The sequence below is a fragment of the Panthera leo genome, chromosome B4 (assembly GCF_018350215.1).
Source record: "Panthera leo isolate Ple1 chromosome B4, P.leo_Ple1_pat1.1, whole genome shotgun sequence".
NCBI lineage: Eukaryota > Metazoa > Chordata > Mammalia > Carnivora > Felidae > Panthera > Panthera leo.
This window is the reverse complement of record NC_056685.1, coordinates 30676127-30698945: the sequence shown is the minus strand read 5'-3', so window position 1 is coordinate 30698945 and position 22819 is coordinate 30676127. Positions and strand designations below refer to the sequence as shown.

Genomic DNA, 22819 nt, shown 5'->3' with positions numbered 1-22819 from the left:
GCTGCACTGGCCTCTCTTCCCTCCACTGCCAGGTCCACTCGAGTCTTTGTCCTTGCTCATCTCTCTACCCAAAACAATCTGTTCTCAGATACCCACAGGTTGATGAAGGTCAGCTTTCGGGGGGATGGGCCAACCTTGCAAACATCACTCCCTCCCACCACGACACTTCCTTTCCCACTTTTTGGCATTACTTTTTTCCTTTGCACTTACCACCACCTAATACCTGATGTGTCACACTTGGTTTAATCATTGGTTGACAGCCATCAAGGATTGGGAACCCTTTTTCCCTATGTCCCAAGCAGACAGCCTGGTGCACAGTTAGTGCAACAGATGCCAGGTCGCCCGTATGCCCTCAGCACTTCCTCCAGCCTCCAGCCCAGCTCTGCCTTTATGCCTGAGACCTCTCAGGCCATGCAAGGAAGCTCTTCTTTGTGCAGGACCGCCAGAAAAGCCCTTGCAGTAACACTGCCTCAGAGCAGCCATCAACCAATGACCCACGAAGCCACTGTGAAAGCACTCCTGTCCCTGTGGCCCGTAGGGTTATAATGTGCAGGCCATGTGGTCCTCAGACCTGGAGCGCAGCAGGACCTGGGAACCTGTTGGAAATGCAGAATCCTAGGCCCAGCCCAGACCTCTTGCCATCAGAATCTGCAGCCCAACAGCCTTAGAGATTCCTGTGCACGGTCCAGGTGGGAAGGCCAAGCAGCCCCTCCCAACCTGCTCCCAGGGTTTGCTTCAGGCTTGAGCTTCCTCGGCCACAGTTGTAACTGGCTTGAGAACACTCTTTTTGGGCTGCTTTTCCTCCCGCCCCCAAGTCATGTCTCCACTCCCTACCATTCCCTTATCCCACTGCCCCGAATCCTTGTCTCAGGATCTGCTTCTGGTGAAATCCAGACTCAGATGTGTTTGCCGAATGAATTAATAAATAAAGTTCCTAATGTAAGTGGTGACAGTATATGTGAGGAATTTCTACCTGGAGTAATTCTGCGATTTCTGACAAGCGGTCACACCAGGGCAGTGCTGGTGTTTGCTCCCATCTTTGGAAGATGATGTCCCTTCTGAAGCCTGCTTGTAACTGAGCAAACAGTCCCCAGAGAGCAGGCCTTTTCACGCTCTACATCATGTCCTTTGGTTTATTGTTCAAGTTACCATTTTCCCTGCTCTTAGTAGCTATCAATGATTTAAGTATTATCTGTTACATCAGACTTTAAAAAAGATACGATTTCCAAATTAAATCCTTCATGCCAAGAGTCCCCAACCTTCAGGCTTTGGGTTGTATAGTGGAGGGGTCACAGATGCAAGCAAGCAAGGAGCAAATGCTAAACTTGCTCTATTAATGCCTTCCTAAACCTTAAAACGTCAAGCTCAGGAGATGCTGTAAGATTCTGTCCCTAACGGAAGTTAGAACCCTCACTTTCCTCTTCACCAGCTTCCCAAGCAACAGCTGCAGAGAATGAGCTGATGAAAGGCCCCCTCCCTTCTGAAGCCCACGCCCACATCGGTTTACAGGCCTTGTCACCTGCAGGTGCCACCACCCATAGATGGTGCTCTGGAGTTTTCTCTTTTCCCTACCTGCCCTAGAGGGAGGACCCTTAGCTGAGCACTGAGGGCCCAGCCGCTCCAGGGGCCTGGGATGTTCCTGAGTCTTACTTGAAGTGTAGTTTGGGGGTGGGGACGACTGTACCTCATTAGTTTCTCCTTCAATACCACCTTGAATATTTATATTATAACTTACATCTCTTCTGTGTTGAAAATGCTCTCTCTCTCTCTGGTTTACATAACAATTTCAGTCCTTAAAAAAAAAAGTAAATAAAAGAACAAGTTTACAATTCTCTGTCCAAAGGAACAGGGACTTTGAACTGACGCTAACCGCGTAATATCCCTACTTTTTGTATAAAGGTTTCTCTGTTTTTACTCTTCTGTTTCTAACTCTTAAGAGAGTTACCCTTTATCTCCTCTTGGCACATGTTTCTGATTTTGTTGGGTAACATGCTGGTCATTAGGACTTCCCTAAAGAGAAAAAGCATTCCTCATGTGTTGTAGTTTCACCAGTACTCTGGCTAGCACTTGGCATTCATAGAATGTTGATATTGGTGGACAGTCTGCTAAGAACATTATTTCTATGACCCATTTAATCTTCATTAATATCCCTGTAGGGTAGGTGCTCTTTTTCGTTCCATTTTATGGATAAACTGAACACAAAGGTTCAGGGAGGTACTGATGGCCAAGGTAGAGCAACACTAAATTTGAACATTGGTCCACCCCTAGGGCCATGTTCCTACCCACTCTGCTGGACCACCTCACCCTTCTTAGTCTCTTCCAATGTGTTCTGCTGTCCTAAAGCCCTGTATGAGAGCCAAGATTGCTATGAGGTTAATCATGTGAAGTGGCATTGCTATGGTAGCTATGAAAAAATAGAGATTCCTGTTGCTAGCTGGGAAATGTGGAAGTTAGTATCCTTTAAGCATGACTTTTAATTTTTGTTCCTATTTGATTTCTTAGCATCCTCTGTCTATGGTCCTTTCTCTCCCAAAATAATTCTTAAGGACTTAGGAATTTTACTGTTAATTTAAAAATTACTAGTTGCCACATTTCTTCCCCCACACCTGACCCTCAAACCTGTCTATATTGTATCCTGAATATTAGTGATGAGTTAAAAAAAAAAAAAAAAGGTTAACTTTGTCCCTGCTCTCTTCTTTCAAGATGGCCATATAGTCCTATAAATGCTTTAAGTTCTTTACTGTTTTTTCCCTCATTTTCCCTTTACTGTATACCTTCTTGTACCTCAGATCTTGCTCTACTGCTGCTGTTTCTTTCCTTTTATCCTTGTTAAAATAATCATGAGGCCATTCTTTTTCTCAGAATGTTTTCACAGTCTTCATTTCCTCTGTGAATCTTCTGATGTGTTGTACTTTCTGTCACTTTCTCCCATGCCCCGTCAGTGCCACCTGGATCAGCAAACTTGCCAGATCCTTGGATGTGCCAGAGACCATGGCTCAGCCTTTAGGGCCCTTCCTCTTGGGAGACAAGTCAGGCTCGGGGCTGCCTGCCTCTCAGGCACCTGCATTGTGTCTGTCTTGATCCTCATACCTGGCCTTGGCACATTTCCACTGCTGCTTGTAGAAAAATAATCTTTTATCTAATCCCTGCTTTTATAACTACTTTAGTCATTAGGAAAGCATCCCAGGTTTACTAGAATTTCAGGTTTCTTTTCTTTTCTTTCTTGTATTTCTTTTTAGGGTATAGTGTTAATTTTTTTTTTTTTTTTTTTTTTTTTTTTTGAGGAAATGATAGCATCAATTTGATCTTAGGTCGATTCTGCAAGTTTTAAGAAAGTAAACTTTGGACCCACTGTAGAAAGGTATTCTAACAGGGTGGACATTTTCCTTTGGTGACCTTTCTAGAACATAGCAACAGCCAGATGCTTGGAGCATAGTGGCAAAGCACTGATAATCATTGACGTAGAACGTTGTGTACTATACGCCTGAGTTGTCCTAGCCACACTGGGGGAAAGGTGATTGCCTAAAAATAAATTTGGTTTGATGCATCCCAACATTCAGGTAAGTGTATTTGCAAATGAGCAGTAAATCTCCTGATGGGGAATCATATTCAGCACTTAATGATAAGTATCCTATTAAAGATGAACTTTCACTGCTCCTCTGCAAATTGGCAGGTGAGAGGCACAGATCTGGAACCAAGGATGTCTGCAGCCTGTGAAGTGTAGCCTGATGCTGTGCATGTCCTGCATGGGTGCTCCTGACAGGAAGGGCTGGTTTCCTGAGGTGGGCCAGGTGTGGGCTCCTGGCCCTGATCACTGCTCCAGGGAACTGCTTCCTTCTCCCACCATATCCGGTCCCCACTTCTCTCACCCTGCCAGCTGTGGTAGTATGTGCTCTGAGGCAAGCCCAGGAAAACATGCACCCACATGCCTTACGCAAAGAATAACCAGGGGAGTGAGGTAACTTCTGAGGGTTTCACTGCTCACTTGGCAAAATCTTTTCTAGTGGTGAGCAAGTGGAGTTTTTTCAGGGCTGGTTATGGAATGTACGTGATTTCTTAGTAATTTTGAAGTAAAGCCATTCATGTATACATTTGACAAGTGTTCACTGGAGGCCTGCTGTATGCTGGGCACCATCCTGGGTGCCAGGGATTTGGGTGTAACTGAGAAGATGAGGCAGCGCCACGGTGGCCCTTGTGGAGGGGGGACTTTGGGCGAGTGTGCCCAGCCCAGACTAGGAGTCAGAATATCTCCCTCCAGAAGATGGCATTATAACGAAATCCAAAAGGTATTTTGAGTTCTCTTTTTCAAGGGGGTTTTGGGGGAAAGGAGCATTTTGTATCAGTGGGACTCAGACTCTTGACATGATCCTCAGTAAGAAACCTATTTTACCTTGCAACCCAGCGGACGCACACACACAAGCAACTGAGACAAACCCTTCACCGAGTTAATACTTGCCCTTCCTCTGTGTAGTGTGCTGTGATGCGCCTTGCTGGCAGGCAACAGCGGGTGGTGGTTAAGAGCCTGGACTCTGAAGTTAGATCACCTGGATCCAAATCCCAGCTGTACACTCACCAGCCTTGTGTCTGGAGCAAGTTAACTAACCTCTTTGTGCTTTACTTTTCTCAGTTGTAAAGTATGGATAAGAGTGGTACCTGCCTCACACCATTGTTTTGAAGCTAAAGTGAATTAGTGATATGTACAAAGCACCTTAGAACTCCTCCTCATACAAAGAAAGAAAGCACTATGTAAATGTTAGCTGCTCTTGATGTTACTATTATTATTCTGTAATTCACTTTTTTTTGAAAATGCCAGGTGAGTCCTACCAAATCAATTTTACGTTCTCAATGGGTTGCAATGCCCAGTTGAAAAATACTATTTAGGTGGCAGAAATGCTGTAGGTTTGCAAGGCTGGGCTGAGGTTGGGTGGGGAGAAGATGGGGTGGGGGGAGCTGTTAGGGAGGCAGGTGGCCGCTCATAATGGACTCATGGTATAGTTTGTACCTGATGTTAAGAACAAAGAGAAGCCATTGAAGAGAATGGCTTGGTAAATTTACATTTTTTGGAAAATTAAAAGATGGCTGCAACAGCAGTGTGTGGGCTAAAGAACGGGCCCAGAGCATGTGCCAGGAACTCCACTGGGCAGCTGTTAGAAAAATGACGACCAGCCATGGTGGTGGCCTTGGGGACAGAGATATGATATGTGTCTCAGGAGGAATCTAGAGGTCCTGGTGATGTAAAAAATGAGAGAGAAAAAACAGTAAGAAATAATTCCTACAGTTTTGGCCTGATGAACTAGATTGATAGTGCTACACTGACTAGAAAACCCTGGAGGAACATGGTATTTGGAGAAAATGGACACAGGGACTCTGACTTGCACTTGTCTGCGACACACCCAGTAGGGGTCGCTGGTGAGCAGCTGAGGGAGAGGGGCTGTAGAGATTTGAAGTCCAAGACAAAAAAGGTGACATTTGAAACCATGGTAGTATTCATGGAAGGGCTGTCTGGGATGTGTGGGTGCAGGGAAGGAGGAGCAGGGAAGGCCAGAGCTCTGAGGACCCTTCAAATATTGGGGGCAGCTTAGGGCAGGGAGTAGGGTGGTGGAAGCTTTTGGTGCCATAGGAAGCTTTTGGTGCATCTATCTGCTGCAGATACAAGGAAACCAGAAGATTATGCTCATTAAAGCCAAGACAAGAGTGTCTTTTATTAATTAGAAGGATGTGATCAACAATGTTTCTGCTGAGGAGTCCCTAGGACTTGTGGCCTTGGCTGCAAAGGAATTACTAGCATCAGTAGATGTCGCTGGACCAATTTTGAATTGTTACCTATTTTACATCGTATACTTTAGTGTTTCTGTGTGATGCCGGTACAGACAGAATCTCTTGACATAATTCTTGTTCTAAGTTAAGGATATCATATATTATTTCCTGTTTTAAGAAGCAAGCTCTTTTTTTCCAATACTCTCTACACACAAAAAACCTGCCAGATGTCTACATTTTCTAGCAATAGAATAACCTTTTAAGTGACACATTAATACCACTTGCAGATTTTCACAAAGAATTACATAAATTAGAATGTGAGGGATTAATTTTTTTAAGTAAATTGTTACCAAAATATAACTTGGAAGAGAAGCAAATTTAATGATTGGTTTTGTTGACTATGGGATCACTTCCTTCAGTGGTGAGAGGATTTCTCATTCCTTCTCTCTGCTTTATCTTTTCCCCTACATGTTGGCAGGTATGTCACTGCTGAGCATATGACCAGAGTAGGTGTGATCCTGATGACATCAGCTGCTCTAAATTATGATAATACCTTACTTCCAATTTTCTCTCATGTTTACAAAACCAGAAAAGTACTTGGGTCAGATAAATAGCTTGCTTCCTTAAAATGCCAGCTTTAAAATTACTTTTCTTTAAAGCCTTTTTAAAAATTGTGACATTTAACCATTTAACCATTTAAGTAGGAGTCCTCAGTCTATACTTGCATACATTTTCAGACCGTGTTTCTCAGAACGAATTTTCTCGAGATTCATGAGTGCCTCCATTCCTGTAGCTTAAAAAAAAACCTTGAAAAAACTGCAATTTACAGATATCTTGTGTTTCAAGGCAACACTGTTCATCTTCTGTGTTCTATCCAAGGGGATATAAAGTTGTGGATACATTCAAACTATTAATGCTTTATGTAAACTATTGAAATTGGTATATTGAGCGTGTGCCCATTATTTTTAGTTTGTTGCCTTTTCTGAAGGGTTCCTCGCTGTGCTCTGCCTATCTGCATCATTTTTAAAACCTTTTTATTATTTTTTACAGGCGTATTTAATATCATCAATCATTCTATGTATTATGCACTTTATAGTCATTGTTGCGTTCAAAATCATTTCAACTAGATTTCTTGCTAGAAATATATTTCCCATGAAAGTAGAGAATTAGATGTATTTCCTGCTGTGACACAATTTTGATTTCTTTTATATTTTCAATAATAAAATATTATAAACCAAGTATTATCTTCTAAAAAGTAGAAAATGAAGCTAGTTAGCTATTGTTTGTTTGGTCATAGATACCATTACGATCTTTAAATAGGTTACTCCTAAGATTTTAGATCTGCCTTATCAATTTTAATGAACAAATAGAGAAAAATGTATGTAACATTTTCCCTATGGAACTCTTGTTTGGAAAGGTCCCATATTTAAATATAGTTTTGTCTATATGGGTCTTATTACCTTTACTGTAAAGATTTTATGCTTTTACTCTTAGAGTAGACCCCTATCTATTTAGTCTGGCAAAATTTCTTTGAACAATATTTTTCTCGTGCAATGGCAGCTATGTAATTCACTGAAGCAGAATACTCCTACTATTTTCAGGTAGTCTGGTCAGCAATGGGAAAATGCCTTTTCATTTAGAAGTGTCCTCTGCTGTTGTGTCTACATGCAGCTGATGGGCAGCTGTCTAATTTAGAGAGAAAACACTTATTAACAGCCAAAATAAAAGAGAGTATATGAAGGCGTCTCTAGTCACCAACTGTAGAATACCCAAATAGCATCAGGAACAATGAGGAGAAAATGCAAATCATTTCTGACTCATGGAATGTTGTTTTCTTCTCATTTTCGTACTAAAAGTCTTTCAGCTGGAGTAGCAGTGTTGGCCTGAAGAGAGGAGGCTTCATTTGGGTGGTTATTTTCAGTTGTCTCAATTAGTTCTGCCCTTGAAAGGCTGTTGGCCACCGTGGATGGACTTTGAGGGTGACGTCTTTCGGAGTAAATTAGTTGCTGGGACCTGGGGGGCTGAATAGTGAAGTATGGATGTGAAGATGGGATCATTTACAGAGATGTTGCAAATAATATATTTTCCTTTTCTCTGTTTGGAAAGCCAAATGTATGAAATACTCTTTCTTGCCTTCTTATCTCCATGATTTTATCTGTAAAATATTGTTTTGGTTGTAGCACAGGCCCAAGTAACTGTCGTTTAAACGAGATAGGACTCATTTGTCTCTAAAACAAGTCTGGAGATTGGCAGTCCAAGGCTTGCATGGTGCGTTCAGAGGGTCAGCAAAGTCCCTGCCTCCCTTCAGTCATCTTTACTATGTTTTTCATTTTTTTTTTTAACTGTGGTAAAATAGTCATGATATTTACCCCCTTAACCATCTTTCAGTGTGCTGTTCAGGGCCATTAACTACATTCACATTGCTGTGCAGCTATCACTACTGTCCACCTCCAGAACCCTCTTCATCTCACACAACCGAAACTGTATCCTTTAAATACCAAACCCATTTCCCCTCCCTGACCCATAACAACCACCATTCTGCTTTCTGTTCCTCTGAATTTGACTCTTCTAGATACTTCATATAAGCAGAATCATACATTATTTATCTTTTTTGTCACTGGCTTATTTCACTTAGCATCATGTCCTCAAGGTTCATCCATGTTGTTGTTAAGTGTCAGAATTCCCTTTTCAAGGCTGAACACTATCTCACTGTACATGTAGCTCACATTTTGTTTATCCATTCATCCATCAATAGACATTTAGTTTGAGTCTATCTTTTGGCTTTTGTGAATAATGCCACTATGAACACAACTGTCTTAAACATGTATTTCTACCTTTGTTGTCACTTCATGGTTAAAACTCTAGCCATCTTATCAGAATTCTAAGCAAAAGAGGCAGGAAAGGGAAAGGGGAACTTTCAATGGAGTCAGCCCCCTTTCTACCAATCATTCTTGAAGTCCCATATCAATTTCTATGGCCACAATTTATCAATAACAATGATAATAAAATAGTATTTATTGAGAGCCTATGTGTGCCAGTACAGAGCGAATGTATAATTCCTTTCATTCTCAATATAAACCTGTGAGGATGGTTGCATTTTACTAAGGAGGAAATTGAGGCTCAAAGAGGTTAAGTGCGTTGTCCAAGCGGAGTGAGTCATGTGACTGTGTACGCCACATAGCCAGGAAGAGGAAAAGCTGGGATTTTTGACCCAGAAATCTGGCTGCAAATGTTTACACTCTTAACTGCTGTCTTCTGTCTTCTGTTCCTATTCTCAAAGGAACCAAGGGAAAGTAATTTTATGTCAACTAGGCACATTTCCTCTCCCTGCCAAACCAGGGTTCTACTTCTAAGGAGGGAAAGGAGGATGGATATTGGAAAGGCAGCACCTGCTATGGTGAGTCTGCTCCTGGGAAACCGCTATGAGTCACTGTTTCTGAAGACAGGTGGCCTCAGGCCTCTGAAATCGGAGCTGCTTTATAGCACTGGGCTGCTGTTCACCCTCATTCTACTGTGCTGGCTGAGACCAGCCACTACTGGCCAGATCATTTTGGCTTAGCCAAAAAGACAGGAAGTGGACCACAAATACTGGAAAACCTTATTATATCTACCACTTGAAATGGTCATGGTCTTACCAACTTAGCCTAGAGGAGCTACCTAGAAATGGAGGAAGGAATGAGTATATGGGTATTTTTGTTAGAAAATCATATCTATTATATTGAGGGATGATTTCTGTCAAGAGTTTAAAAACATGATTGTGTTTAATCTTTGCTACTACTATTTTTTTATAGATAATATTTTTATTATTTAACAGTGCCAATTGTAACACTTCAGATAACCTACATCTTTCTGATTTTGGAGTACAAGCTCTTAATCAGCGTACTAATGTTGATTATACTGACTTTGGTGCCATTTTTATGGATACATTCCCCAAATGTATTCTTGGGTTACAGCATGCTAGATCTTATTTTCTGGGACTTAGATGGTCATTTGCCTTCAATCTTAACCATCTCAGTAGAAAGATGAGACTTCCTTCTTCAGTGTTTAGGAAGTAGTCCTTAAATAAATGGGGCATTCTTGGGTGAGGACCAACATACATTTTACTGTCCTTTGAGCCCTCTTCTTCTTTGTAAATAATGAAGCTATTGCATTGAACTTAGTTGTTTATCTTAAACGCTAGCCCAGTGGTTCTCAACCCCTAGGGTTTTGCTCCAGAGGGGACTTTTGGCAGTGTCTGATGACTCACTTGGTTGTCACCAGCAGGGAGGAGTGCCATTGGCATGTTGTGGGTGCAGGCCATGGATGCTCCTGAACATACTATGATGCCAAAGAGAGCCCGCCACCCCCACCTCACCTCTACATAGGATTGTCTGGGCCAAAATTTCAATTATGCCACAGTTGAAAAAACTGTGTCCCTACCCACACTGACTGCTATGTGACATGTGTTTGCATTGTTGATCTTCAGATAAGCTACCCAAATGCTTTAGTATCTTATGCTCGGTTGTCCTTGGATCCCCCATCGGCAGCTTATTTCAGTTGTTACTCTGTATGGAGGAGCACTGCCCCGGTGTCTTAGTGGATGCTTAAGAGTTAAAATTACATTGAAAACTTTCAAGTATTTTACAGCGCACATGGTGTTTCATCATTGAAGATGCTTACATAGTGAGTGATCCTTCTTAAAATTTATTTTTAATATGATTTCAGTGTAATAAATACAGATTTTACTTTGTGAACTGCCAACATATAAAATAACATAAACAACCTAAGAGACGTTCAAAGAGGCTGAGGTCAGTCTAAGAGGGAGACAAGTATTCTGTGATAGAAAGAATTGGGGATGTAGATTTGAAGCTGTCTCTTCCCAACCCAGTTCTAACACCTCTGACACTTAACCCGTCAGCCTCAGGTTCCTCTTCACACATTTCCTTCTCATGTTCCTCTAAGAACTAAATGAAAGAATATGTGTGGAAACCTTTTTGGAATTTTAAGATGTGGTACGTCCGTCAGCTCATGTTATTCATTAAGTTCTTTTCTCATGGGCTTCTCTTCCCTTAGGTTAATTATTCCTGCATTAGTTTATTAGCTTCTAGATAGGTATTCTGAGTGGCTTTGCTAAAAAAAGATGTATAGGTTATTTCTATCCTTTGGGGGTAGAAATAGATCTATTTATATTATATACTATCCTCAACAAAGTGAGATTTGCTAATACCCCATGATTATACACACTAGTTTAGGCCAGACATTTTCAAACCTCAGCCAAGGAAAAGCAGCATAATGATATCCTGTAAAAGCAGACGTAACTGGGGAGACTTGAGAATTTAAACTGATATCCGTGGTATTGGCTCTGGTTCCAGGACGGTTTATTGGACAAACAGGGCACACTCTTACGGACCTCCACATTTTGGCTTGCGCTCTCCAGTGAGTGAGTGGAGCCTCAGACCACACAGCAGGCAGTGCAGACGAGACAGCTCTTAGGAGATGGAAATAAGCTGGGATGAGAGGAATTCCAGGCCAGTGCACAGATCAACAAGTTCTATATTTAAACGCTTGTTGAACTATTTAGTCAAATAAGGAAAAATGTGGTGGTTTGCCATTTGTCAAATTTCATGTTCCCCTTCCCATGGAGGCTGGGCTGATTGGAGATGAGACGCTAAGCATGTCTCCTTGTTCTAAGCCCTTGTCACTCTGTCCCCGAAACTTTCCCAAGATTTTAGATCCTAGTTACCAGCTGCGCTCTGAACTACTGTTGAGTCATAAATAATAGGCAGTGCTGTGCATCCTGGGGGAGTGAGTCACAGCACGGAAGAGTAAAGAACCTTTCCTGAGAAGAGCTGTTGCCATTTTGTGGTGTCACACGGTCATCTTCTGTATGTGCTATACTCGTCAGGACCCAGGTGTGCTGCAGGAACACTGAGTTTACCCAAATATGTGATCTTTAGTCCTATGTTCCTTAAGAGGATGGTGTGACTCAGGTAGAGTGGGTTTTGGCTTGGAGGCCTGTGGGAATCGGCTGGCTCTTTTCTGCTCCAAGAATTAGGCGTGGCCTCCAGCTCGCACCCTGCAGAGTTTCTATTGGGCCTTATAAAATGTGTCGGCTCCCTAATATTAAATCTGAATATGCAAAAGATAAAAAATGAATGTCTGTGCCTCTTAATTTACTCTGTAGAGAGCATTCTCTAAGATATTGAATCAACAGAAATTGTTCCCTATCATCAACAGAAAAAAGTGCTGACTGACACCTTAACTTTACAGATAATGAGATCTTTGGGGAAGTTTTAATCTTTCAAAGTTTCCAGGAGCTATACCAAAGGTCTGTTCCCCTCCCCTCCCCCAAACTTCAATGACCATATTTTCTGTTTTTGTTACTTTCATCTGCTCTGTAAATGTAGAAGCATAGAACATATTTGAGAGTGTTTCAGCTGTACCTGTAACTAAATATCTCCTATCAGTAGTTAGAACTTTGAATTTGAATTGCAATGCATATTTAATTGAGGGTGAATATTTCCAACTCAAAAGAGATATTCTTAAATTGTGCATGTGTTTGCATTGTCACATAAGTGTTTGCAACCTGAATGCAATTTGAGTATCAGATAGGCAGATGACAACAGAAATTATTAGGATTATCTTTGTTACTAAATGCAACTGATTCTTTGTCCTAATAGAAAAAAAGGTGGATAGTAAAATGTCTTTCTACCCTGTACTTTTTTTTCAAGTATCCTTTTGAATAGATGTGTTTTTTGACTTAGGTCTTATTAGCATTTCTTATGGGGACTGCCTTTGGGGCAGTACCGCTTGCTAAATTGTTCTGACGCTTTAGGAAAAGGAAAACCATGGTAACCAGATGTAGGGTATGATTATTTGCCTCTGACCTGGCAAAGTGTTGAGTTTAACAAAAGAAGCTTAATAGAAATGTTCAAATTGACCCTTCTCATCACTTGGGCTGCTTAGAGCTCAATCAATCTCTCATTATTATCAGAGTTATTCGAGCAAAGGCAGCAGTGATAGTATTTTTCATAATCACTTCTTGAGCCAAATGTAATTTGCAATTTGGAGTATTGTATTATGAAACAATAATGCATTAAAATGAGCAGTGCAAGAATTAGGAGTATAGTAGTAAAGAAAGGATCTAGAGAAGTAGTTGTGTGAAAGGCCCTCTCAAAATCATTATAAGTGGACATGGCTGATTTCAATGCCAAATTAAGCATTTAGAAAAATCAGAATCATGTGTTGTTGTTACTATGTTTAGGTATGTGTATGTTTATTTTAGATGTGATATATATATATATATATATATATATATATATAAATTATATATGTATAAATTATATATGTATAATTTATTATAAAGTTGTAGTTAAGGGGGAAACAAAAAATACACTTTGCATATTATTTGCATCTCCATGTTTGGTGTTATGGGATTTGTGTGGTTTGATTACCTATGTGGGTATATGTTGAAAAAAATAAGGTGTATCAAGCCTTATAAAAATTTTGTATGGAAGGAACAGTAATTACTATTTGACCCCTCTTTACAAAGGGAGTTTATTTGCTACAGAAAATATGTCATGCAGTCCATGAACTAGCTGATGCCTAAAAAGCTTTAACGTTATAATTAAGATATACTTCCACTCATCTTCTGTCATTTTACTTGAATGGCTCTAAGTATAGGTTATAAATATTATTTCAGAGTCATTTATGTATTTATCTTGTGTTTTGAAGGATTACTGTGTTTGCTTGTTTTTTTTTTCCTTAAGTCTTTCCATTTAGATTCTATGGTAGTGTGTGTGTGTGTGTGTGTGTGTGTGTGGGTTTGGGTTTTATTTGTAAGATATTTGGAATTTAGAATGATTTGTGTAAAATTAAAATTGATAATATGCTAGGTTCAATTTCTTCATTGTCATTTTAATATTTTCTTGTTCCATATCCTTCCAGGACTCCTGAAGTGTCGGGTTACTAGACATATCAGTGCATCCTTGATTAGATAACGCAGGCTACACCAGGGGAAGAGTGCACTTATAAGGACACTTAATGGGAGTCCTGAAAAGGGTGTCTTGTCCATTAAGGGTATACTGCATGTCTAAAGGCTGTTCTAGCTTGGTTAAGTAGAAGCTATATTTTCTTTAAAAAAAAAAGTTACTTATTTTTTCTGGATGTCAGGCAACCCAAATTTAGTTTATTAAATCTAATCAGACTAGCACTGATGAAAACTGTACACAATCAAATAATGGTTGTCAAGTTTGTGAATTTCCTTTTAAAGAGAACCCCTGCTAAACTCCGCCAAGTTAAAACTGCATCCCATTTTATAAAAGCACTATCAAGTTGTCATGTACCCTTTCTAAGCCTCCCTTCTCATCATTGTTGATTACCAAGATGTTTTTTGCCTAAATAGGAGCTTTCTGCTTTTCATAATCAGCCTTCTCTTCCCTGATTCATCCAGCATTGCCACAATCTACTGCTGAGCAAATCAGTATGCTATCATGGTAGCGATTTCTTAAAATGTCACTAAAATATGTAAGATCCTGTATGGGAAGGACATATTAGAAGTGACTTGTTTTTTTCTTATTTATGAAATGGAGGCTGAGGCACAAAAAAATAGGGCCAGAAACTATGAGCCACATTATTATAAAAGATAAATGCATGCAGCGAATTCTTGCTGTTTTACCCTCTGATTGGGTTCGGACAGTTTGACATGTTTCTGCTGTTGCCTGGCCGTATTTGCATATGTCAGTACAGACAATTTTGACTTATGGAGTATCATTGCATTTAGAAATATTGGCAGTATCCTGGGTATGTGGGTAGTTTTTATGATCCTTTCCAATGGTTGAGATCAGTTCTTGACCTTGCCCCAGATTCCTGGTCTTCATAGACAAGTTCCATTTGGGAACAATGTCCTTTGGACCTCATTGCTGCAGGAAATGCAAGATTTATCTTATTTATTTCAACAAAGATGTTTTAACCAGCTGCTGTAAGTATAAAAGCATAAGGGTAATTGACTGTCTTTGGCTCCTCAAGTTTTTGAGGTGGCTGGGTGTGGTAAAAAGAGTCTTAGGTCTGAAGTCTGGCTTTGCTACTTACTTGCTATATGGCCTGTGAAATCATTAAATTCCCCTGAGGTTTCCCCTAAAGAGGAGGATGATAACACCTACCTCACATGCTGGTTGTGAAAATCAATGAGATAAAGTATGTAATAAAAATTCAATAAATTCTAGTGAAATGTAATTAAGTAATCAAAAGAGCATTCAACAGGTGTTCAATTATATGTCTCACTTAGGATTTACACAAAGTGAACTTTGTAGGTCTGAGAATTTCAGTTTCTCTAGATGTATCCAAGCACAGGCCCACTGAAATCTCCTAAACTAGCTATGAGGTGACCTGAACTCTTCTCCTAGTTTGCAGTGTGACTTTGGGCAGCTCTGCATACCTCTTGGACCTCAGTTTCCTTGTTAGTCAAATACAGACATTGAATGGGTGACCATCTTTCAACTTTGATTTTGCAGAAACGTGTACATATTCCTTCAGTGTGTATGGAATCTTATTGTTGCAATAAAACAGTCTACAAAGATATATGGCCAGATTTTTTTTCAACTAAAATTTAGAAGAGTTTAAGGCTTTAAGGCAGAAATAAGTTCATAATTGTGTTAGAAACCAGAGTGATGAGTTGAGAGAAGTCAATGCTAATACCAAGAATGTGAGAAAAGATTGAACCAGAATCAACTGAAAAGATTTTCTAGAGAAACTTGGATCAAAAACCATTTATGAAAAGTATGACACAAAAGACTATAGAGGAATAGTGTTAACAGCTCATTATTTTGCTTTGACTTGAGTGAATGGTATGTTCCTGAGGCATTGCCGAGAGTTTGGAATAGAGGAATAACACAGTACAGGCTATTCGATTTTGCTGCACAGAATCTTTAATCCGACTCATGGCACAGCTGGTATCTCTCAAGGATCTTTAGGGTAAATGGCAGCATCATCACAGTGGTCAAAGACAGGATACCACAATGGCTGTGTCCTCCAGAAACAACTCCTATATTAATAATGAGTTACTGGAGAAAGGAAGTGATTGAATCATGTGATGGTGCAAATATTTAGAAATGAGGGGCAAGATGAGTTTGATGACAATGTTGACCATTCTAGTCTTGAAGTCAGATGTTCAGGGAGGATGGGTGGCTTCTAGTCACTGACACTAAATTTGTATTTGAACCATTTCAACACTCTCCCAGGCAAGCAGTATCACGTAACCTGCATGCTTGTTAGGGTAAATAGTAAGGCAAGTATTATAGCAAAGCCCTCTTTAGATGGAAAGACCTTGGTAATTAGCTGTGAGAAATACCAGATTTCTAGGTGACATTTCAGTGATTTTTTTTGAAGAAAATCTTATTTCAAAAATTATTCCTCAAAGCTTACGAGATAATTGGTGCTGGTTATTGTGTTCATCTATTTTTAAGTAAGGCAGAAGATTTTTAAGACTTCTACTGTATCATGTTTTCAAATACGATATTAGGAAACTCCATTTCATTACAAATCCAATTATATTTTTTATTTTATTTATAGCAGGATGCTGTGCATGATATCACTCAGCATAATTTTTTCTGAGGATCTCTAATTTTATTAGCAATATAAAATATAGTGAGATATTTCAATGTTATTTATACTGCAGACAGAATTGGGTTAATTTATTAAAAACTGAAATGATGGTTTAGTAGCATGAAACTCTTAACAGTAAAATTTTAACGACAGTTCTTTCTATATGAAAAGAAGAGAATTTTGTTACAATCCGGTGATTTTTTTTTCTTTTCCCGTTCATCAACAAGTGCATGTTTTGCCCATTATTCTTTACTATAGTAATATATGTGGCCGATCTGGCAGACAGCAATGATCTCATTTGTAACGCGTCATAGTAAAACCCATTTAGCAGATTACTTGGAGATTACTTTAGCTGAATGAAAACACTGCTGTATTCTTTATGAAGAAAGCCATATGTTTAAGAAATGTTACAATCAATTCTACTCTGATAAGACAGGGCTCATCCACTGTATCTTTCTGTGAAGGAGTCTTTAGTGGCTTGGTGGCATTTTTGTACTTTCTTCATATAGCAAGGACCTGTGACATTTTTCTCTATCAACTTTTTCTCTCAAGCTTTATATTTTTATTTTTGTCTCTTATTTTTTTTTTTTTTAATTTTTTTTTTTTTCAACGTTTTTTATTTTTTTATTTTTGGGACAGAGAGAGACAGAGCATGAACGGGGGAGGGGCAGAGAGAGAGGGAGACACAGAATCGGAAACAGGCTCCAGGCTCCGAGCCATCAGCCCAGAGCCTGACGCGGGGCTCGAACTCACGGACCGTGAGATCGTGACCTGGCTGAAGTCGGACGCTTAACCGACTGCGCCACCCAGGCGCCCCTGTCTCTTATTTTTTTTTAAAGTCATTCTTCTATATTAATATACCCTAAGATATGACTAGCAAATTTTTCCCCAGGTGCTGGGGTCCATGATGACTTTCTGTTCCAGGGTCACACCCATTGGATAGTAGAGCTTTCTGTTTGAGCATGTGTGGTGGTTAGTCAGAAGGCAGTTCCTAAAACCGATTCTTTGCTGAGAACGGGTTTGCTCCCTGGACATACCAAGTACAATATTTTTTTCAGCTTTGCTGTTCTTTGGAAAGTGACCCATTTGAAATTCATCTGTGGCTTATAAAAGATAATAAAATAAATGTAATTGATGTCTTCCAAGTTTTAAGCAGCTTGCTATGGAATAGTTGTTTTCATAGGTTAATTACTGATTTTAGTTGTGAAACTGACTTTGAGAATACATGTATAGCTCAAATTTTTCAGTGACTTCACCCCTCTTTGCAGGAAGAATTAAACTGATAAATTAAGAGAACACTACAATGTATTGGCAATGAATGAATGAGTGTGGAGCTACTTTCTTTTTCTTTTTACACTCTAGAGTTGTTGGTATATATTTTTTTTCACCTACAGCCTCTATTTTATTCTGTCAAAAAATTACAGCTGAGGGATTCATTTTTATCCCAATTATAAAGTATTATGCTGTGCTTTTATAGTACGCCTTAAAGAAATCACATAATTTATTAACTAAACCATGCATTAGGGGAAGTGTCCAAATGTAAACTTATAAACATTTTATCTATGGTTTCTTTACTTTTTAATATATTAATCTTGAATTTATACTTTTAAAAAGGAAGTATACTATAACAGTTTAATAAATTTACAAATAATAAAATAATATATTCTGGTGATTCAGAGGCAGCATAGGAAATATTTTAATATCAAATAAGTGAGAAAAAAGCAGTTCTTAAATATGAGTCAGGATTCACTTTTTTTTTAAATCATGTATCTTAGAAGAAAAGTTGAAATTTGATAGAGGTATAAAACTGAAACTTTCTCCACAAACTAGCACCAAGTTCATTAAAAAATAAATATCTAACCTAGGTAATTAAACTCAATGTTAGGTTTGGTACCAAAAAAATATCTAAACCTTTAAATCATAGAAAAGTCAACCACTCTTAATTTTTCCTTATATTATTAACTCAAAGAGAAAATGTACATGATCTCTTATAAGATTAAAGTGTACCTCTTGGTACAAAGAGATATACATTTGACTCTTGAACAATACGGGAGTTGGGGTACCAATACCCTGTGCAGATGAAAATCCATGTGTAACTTTTGACTCCCCTAAAACTTAACTTCTAATAGCCTACTATTGACCAAAAGCCTTACCAGTAAGGTAAGGTAAGGTAATCTTTTTACCAATAAGATAAACAATGTACTAACACATATTTTGTAAATTACACATACTATCTACTGTATTCTTACCATAAAGTGAGCTAGAGAAAAGAGAATGTTATTAAGAAAATCATAAGAAAGAGGAAATATAGTAGTATACTGTATTTATAGAAAAAAATCTGGGTATGAGTGGATCCATGTTGTTCAAGGATCAATTATATATCTTGTGTCATGGCATAGTGGTTTTTAAATAAAATACAGTTTTGAATATATGTAATCTAGAATGTGAACCAAAACACTTCTTTAAAAGCAAAACAGGGGCGCCTGGGTGGCTCAGTCAGTTAAGCATCTGACTCTTGATTTTGGCTCAGGTCATGATCTCATGGTTCATGTTCAAGTGCCAACGGTGCAGAGCCTGCTTGGAATTCTCTGCCTGCCTCTCTCTCTCTCTCTCTCTCTCTCTCTTTCTCTCAAAGATAAAAAAAAAACAAAAAAACATAAAAAGGAAAACAAAACAGGTCAATATGGCAATGTTGCATCATTTGAGGGATATTTATGAACTGAAAAATGGTTAAAATGATTTCTTTAGGAATCCCTCTTATAAGTAAATATCACATGTTTAGATTTGAATTTGCACTTTTCTTGATGTTAGAATTTGATACATTTTATATTTCCAGATGCCTCAGTGTTGCAGAATTTTCAGGATGGGAACTCATGGGGGCTTTAAATACCATCTACATGCTGATGATGCTCAAATTAATTTGTCCAGCTCTGTCCTCTTCCCTGAACCCCCTGTAGATGCTTAATATATTTTTGTCAAATGAATGAACATTATGTTTTAGATGTTGGCTCCTACTGAGATGTATCAGTTTTTTATGTTCACTCTTTCATTTATTTATTAATTCATTCTATAAAGTCAGTCATTATGCCTTACTCTTAGGCATTATTGATATATTGACAGAAATAAAGGAAAGAGAAAGTTTTAGTTTTTATTTTTAATGCTTTATATTTATTAGTTTTAAAAGCATAGTACATTTATCCCTTGTAAGAAGTGGTCAAATTCCGGGCTCAAGTTCTTAGGGATTTTTTTTTCTCTTTGCAATTGCAATGGTCTGAAGTTAATTTTATAGGCACTTTTGAATGCTCTCTAATAATATACATAATTATTAAAGAAATGGTGGTGGTATTTTAACTTTTTTCTTTTTTAACATTTAAAGAATGCTTTTCTTTCCTTATTTTATTTTATTTTATTTTATTTTATTTTATTTTATTTTATTTTATTTTATTTTATTTATTTCAGAGAGAGGGAGCACAAGTGGGGGAGAGGGACAGAGGGAGAGCAAGAGAGAGACTCCTAAGCAGGCTCCATGCTGAGTGCAGAGCCCCACGTGGGCTTGATCCCAAGACCCTTGGACCATGACCTAAGCTGAAATCAAGAGTCAGAGGCTCAACTGACTGAGCCACACAGGCACCCCATGTCCCTTTCTTATTTATAAACCCCTTTGCAAACAATGTTACTATTTAATGTATGAGATGTTCCTGTGTACACATGTACATTCCCATATATTGTAAATTCGTATTTGAAATTAGATTTATATTAATAAAAGAAAGACCTATGCTGCAAACCAAGCCATTAGTTGAAGTACTTTTTTTCTCTTTTATATCCGTTTTCAACTACCCTTTTTTTTTAACTCTTCTCCTTTTTGATATGATTATCAGCATAAGCCAGATTCCTACTTTGTCTTCAGAAAGAAATAACATATTTTATATATTTATGACTGCTTAGTTGAAGAACTATCTATAAAAGGTTTATTTTTTGAAATATCTGGTGACCAAATCACTAAGATGAGTATTATTTGAGGGTAGGTAGTACATGTATGAGCACGTGTTCAGACAACATGGTCTTTTAAAGAGAAAAAGAACAGAACAGGACAAAGAATTGATAGCAAGCCTAGGCTTCTGAGATACCTTGGATGCCAGAGAGGGTATTTGTGTTTTCACAGAGCTGCCCAGCTCAGCAGCCATCTGTGAAAGTTTATGTGGACTGGTTTTCAATCATGTGTATGTTCCTCATGTTTGTTTTTGATCAGATATAGATTCCACATTCACCAATTGCTTCTCAGCAGATTTCAGAATAGTATTTGATGAGAATGCCTTAAAGCTTTCAATTTAATAAGCTCAAAGTGTTATAGCAGTGTAAATTATCCTTTGTACTTTAAACCTTGTGAACATGGCCTTGTCAGTTTTTAAACTATGATGAATGTTTCCAATAAACCTATGAAAGTAAAGAATAGTTGTTTATGGAGAGATTATTAAATAGATGATTGTGGATTACCATTCTTTAGTCTTAAGAGAAACCCATTCTAATGCAGATTTTTGGCCTCTATCATTTGAAGTATTCAGCACTCAGTCCTATACATTTATTGTTTGTTCAATAAGGATGAACTATGAAGTTGTTTACTTGTGTTTTGCCAAAAGAAAAATGGGTATTGAGGCCATTTTCAAAAGGGTTGTCTCTGGAAAGTTCTGATTAAAAGTAATTCCAATAAATTGATTGAAAATATTAATATTGGGCAAAAATCATGATTTGCAGGTGACCTTTTGGCCCTCATTTTGAGGCAGCTCACATTTCATTGAGTACATATGTCTTTGTCACAAAAGAATGAAAACTCATTTTGTATATATTGACAAGTTAGAATTTTTTGTTATCAACAGGTTTGGCAAACATCGAAAAGATGACAAGATTGAGAAAACGGGTAAAATAAAAATACAGGACTCCCTTACATCAGAAGAGGAGAGGATACGAATGAAGCAGGAGCAGGAGAGGTAGACTTCAGTCATTTGATTAACCCTCGTCAGATAGAGCTTTTTTTCTTTTCCCCTCTTTTTTCTTTTATCTAATATGAAGAATTTGTACTCCAATGGTTTTTAGTGTTTCTGTGGAATAAATTCAATGTAAAGAAAGATTCAAAGAAAGAATCATGTGTTTATTTGAGGCATTAAAGTGAGTTTAAATGGTTTTAATTAAGATCTTTGCTTAGGAGATAGTTTAGATAAATAACATTAATAGCATAATAACATAATTAAATAAACATTAAGACTGAACTTATAATCACTTTTAAAATCACAAAGAAATATTTACAATTCTGTTTCATTCATTTATGAGTTTATAGTATTTTATAATAATTTTTAAGACTATTTCTCTGGGAATAAAACTTTGAATTTTGATATCTCATTTAAAATATTTTGATTTATAACAACAATTGAAGAGACTGTTGCTTTTGGGCTATGTTGTTTTTCTCTCAAACGAGACATTTGTTCCTTTCTTTCTATTTTCCTATCATATTTTGTGAAATTTTCCACTTAAATTTGATTGTTATCTCTTGTTGAGACGTTCCATAAGAACCCGAAAACCAGTAAAATGAATGAAAAGTTACCTTAACAGATATTGAAACCCATTTTGATAAGTGATTAGAATTTCTCTTGTTGTCATTCCCCGGGGATGAGAAAGCCACTTCACGTTTTTGTCATTAGAGTTTGCAGACTCATAAGGAGCCCCCTCTGTATCATCACTTCACATTTTCAGAGGTGCCGCAGCAAGAGATAATATGCCTGTTGTACTCTGAGTAATCTGGGGTACGAGGAAGTTTTTGGTGCCTGGCTCAAGGCTGAAAGACTAAATATTGTCCATAACTAAGATTAGAGTCCAGCACCTTCAATTCCAGATTCTTGCTAACAGTTCTAGAGTCAGGGTACTTTCAATCTCATGCTTAATGAATGAAAGAACTAGAAAGAATAATCTATGATGGTTTTCTTTACAAGAGATTAATGTTTGGATATTTTTCCAGTCATCTTTCTCCTATATCTGAGGTTTGGGGCTAAGATAGTTACTCTGATTCTCTGTTTGTAGCTTTCCAGAACATTAAATATACAAGGGGGAAAAGTATGGACTTTTAATTTATGATGCAAGTCTAGGTTCTTTCTTCTGGTACTTCTCCAGTTTTGTTTGTTTTAAACCCTTCCATTTTCTTAATTTCTAGGACTCTTTGATCCTTTTCAATTTTGGGATCCCCAAACTTATTAATGGCTCACTGTTGTCAGGCCAAGGCACACAATATTCCTTAGTGTATATAATATGGTGCTCAACTGCTCAGTACTATAAACTTCTATCCTAAAAGTCTTTCTTGCCCCTAAAGGAAGAGAGCATATACCAACTAAATGTATGTACTCAGATTTATCCACAGGCAAATATGTGATTTGTTAGAGAACAATCTGAGCAATAGAAACACTATACCTCTTTTCTATTTTGATGCCAACTATAG

At 38.1% G+C, this 22819-nt stretch overlaps 1 protein-coding gene across 19 annotated transcripts in view; it reads left to right on the top strand.

Moving 5' to 3' along the window:
* Positions 1-22819, top strand: part of PARD3 (par-3 family cell polarity regulator) — a 661643-nt gene that overhangs the window by 470145 nt on the left and 168679 nt on the right. For all 19 annotated transcript variants that reach the window (XM_042945320.1, XM_042945325.1, XM_042945323.1 and 16 more), the window contains one exon: positions 21213-21323. In XM_042945320.1, coding sequence (XP_042801254.1) covers positions 21213-21323 — 111 coding nt within the window. The remainder of the gene's footprint in view (positions 1-21212; positions 21324-22819) is intronic.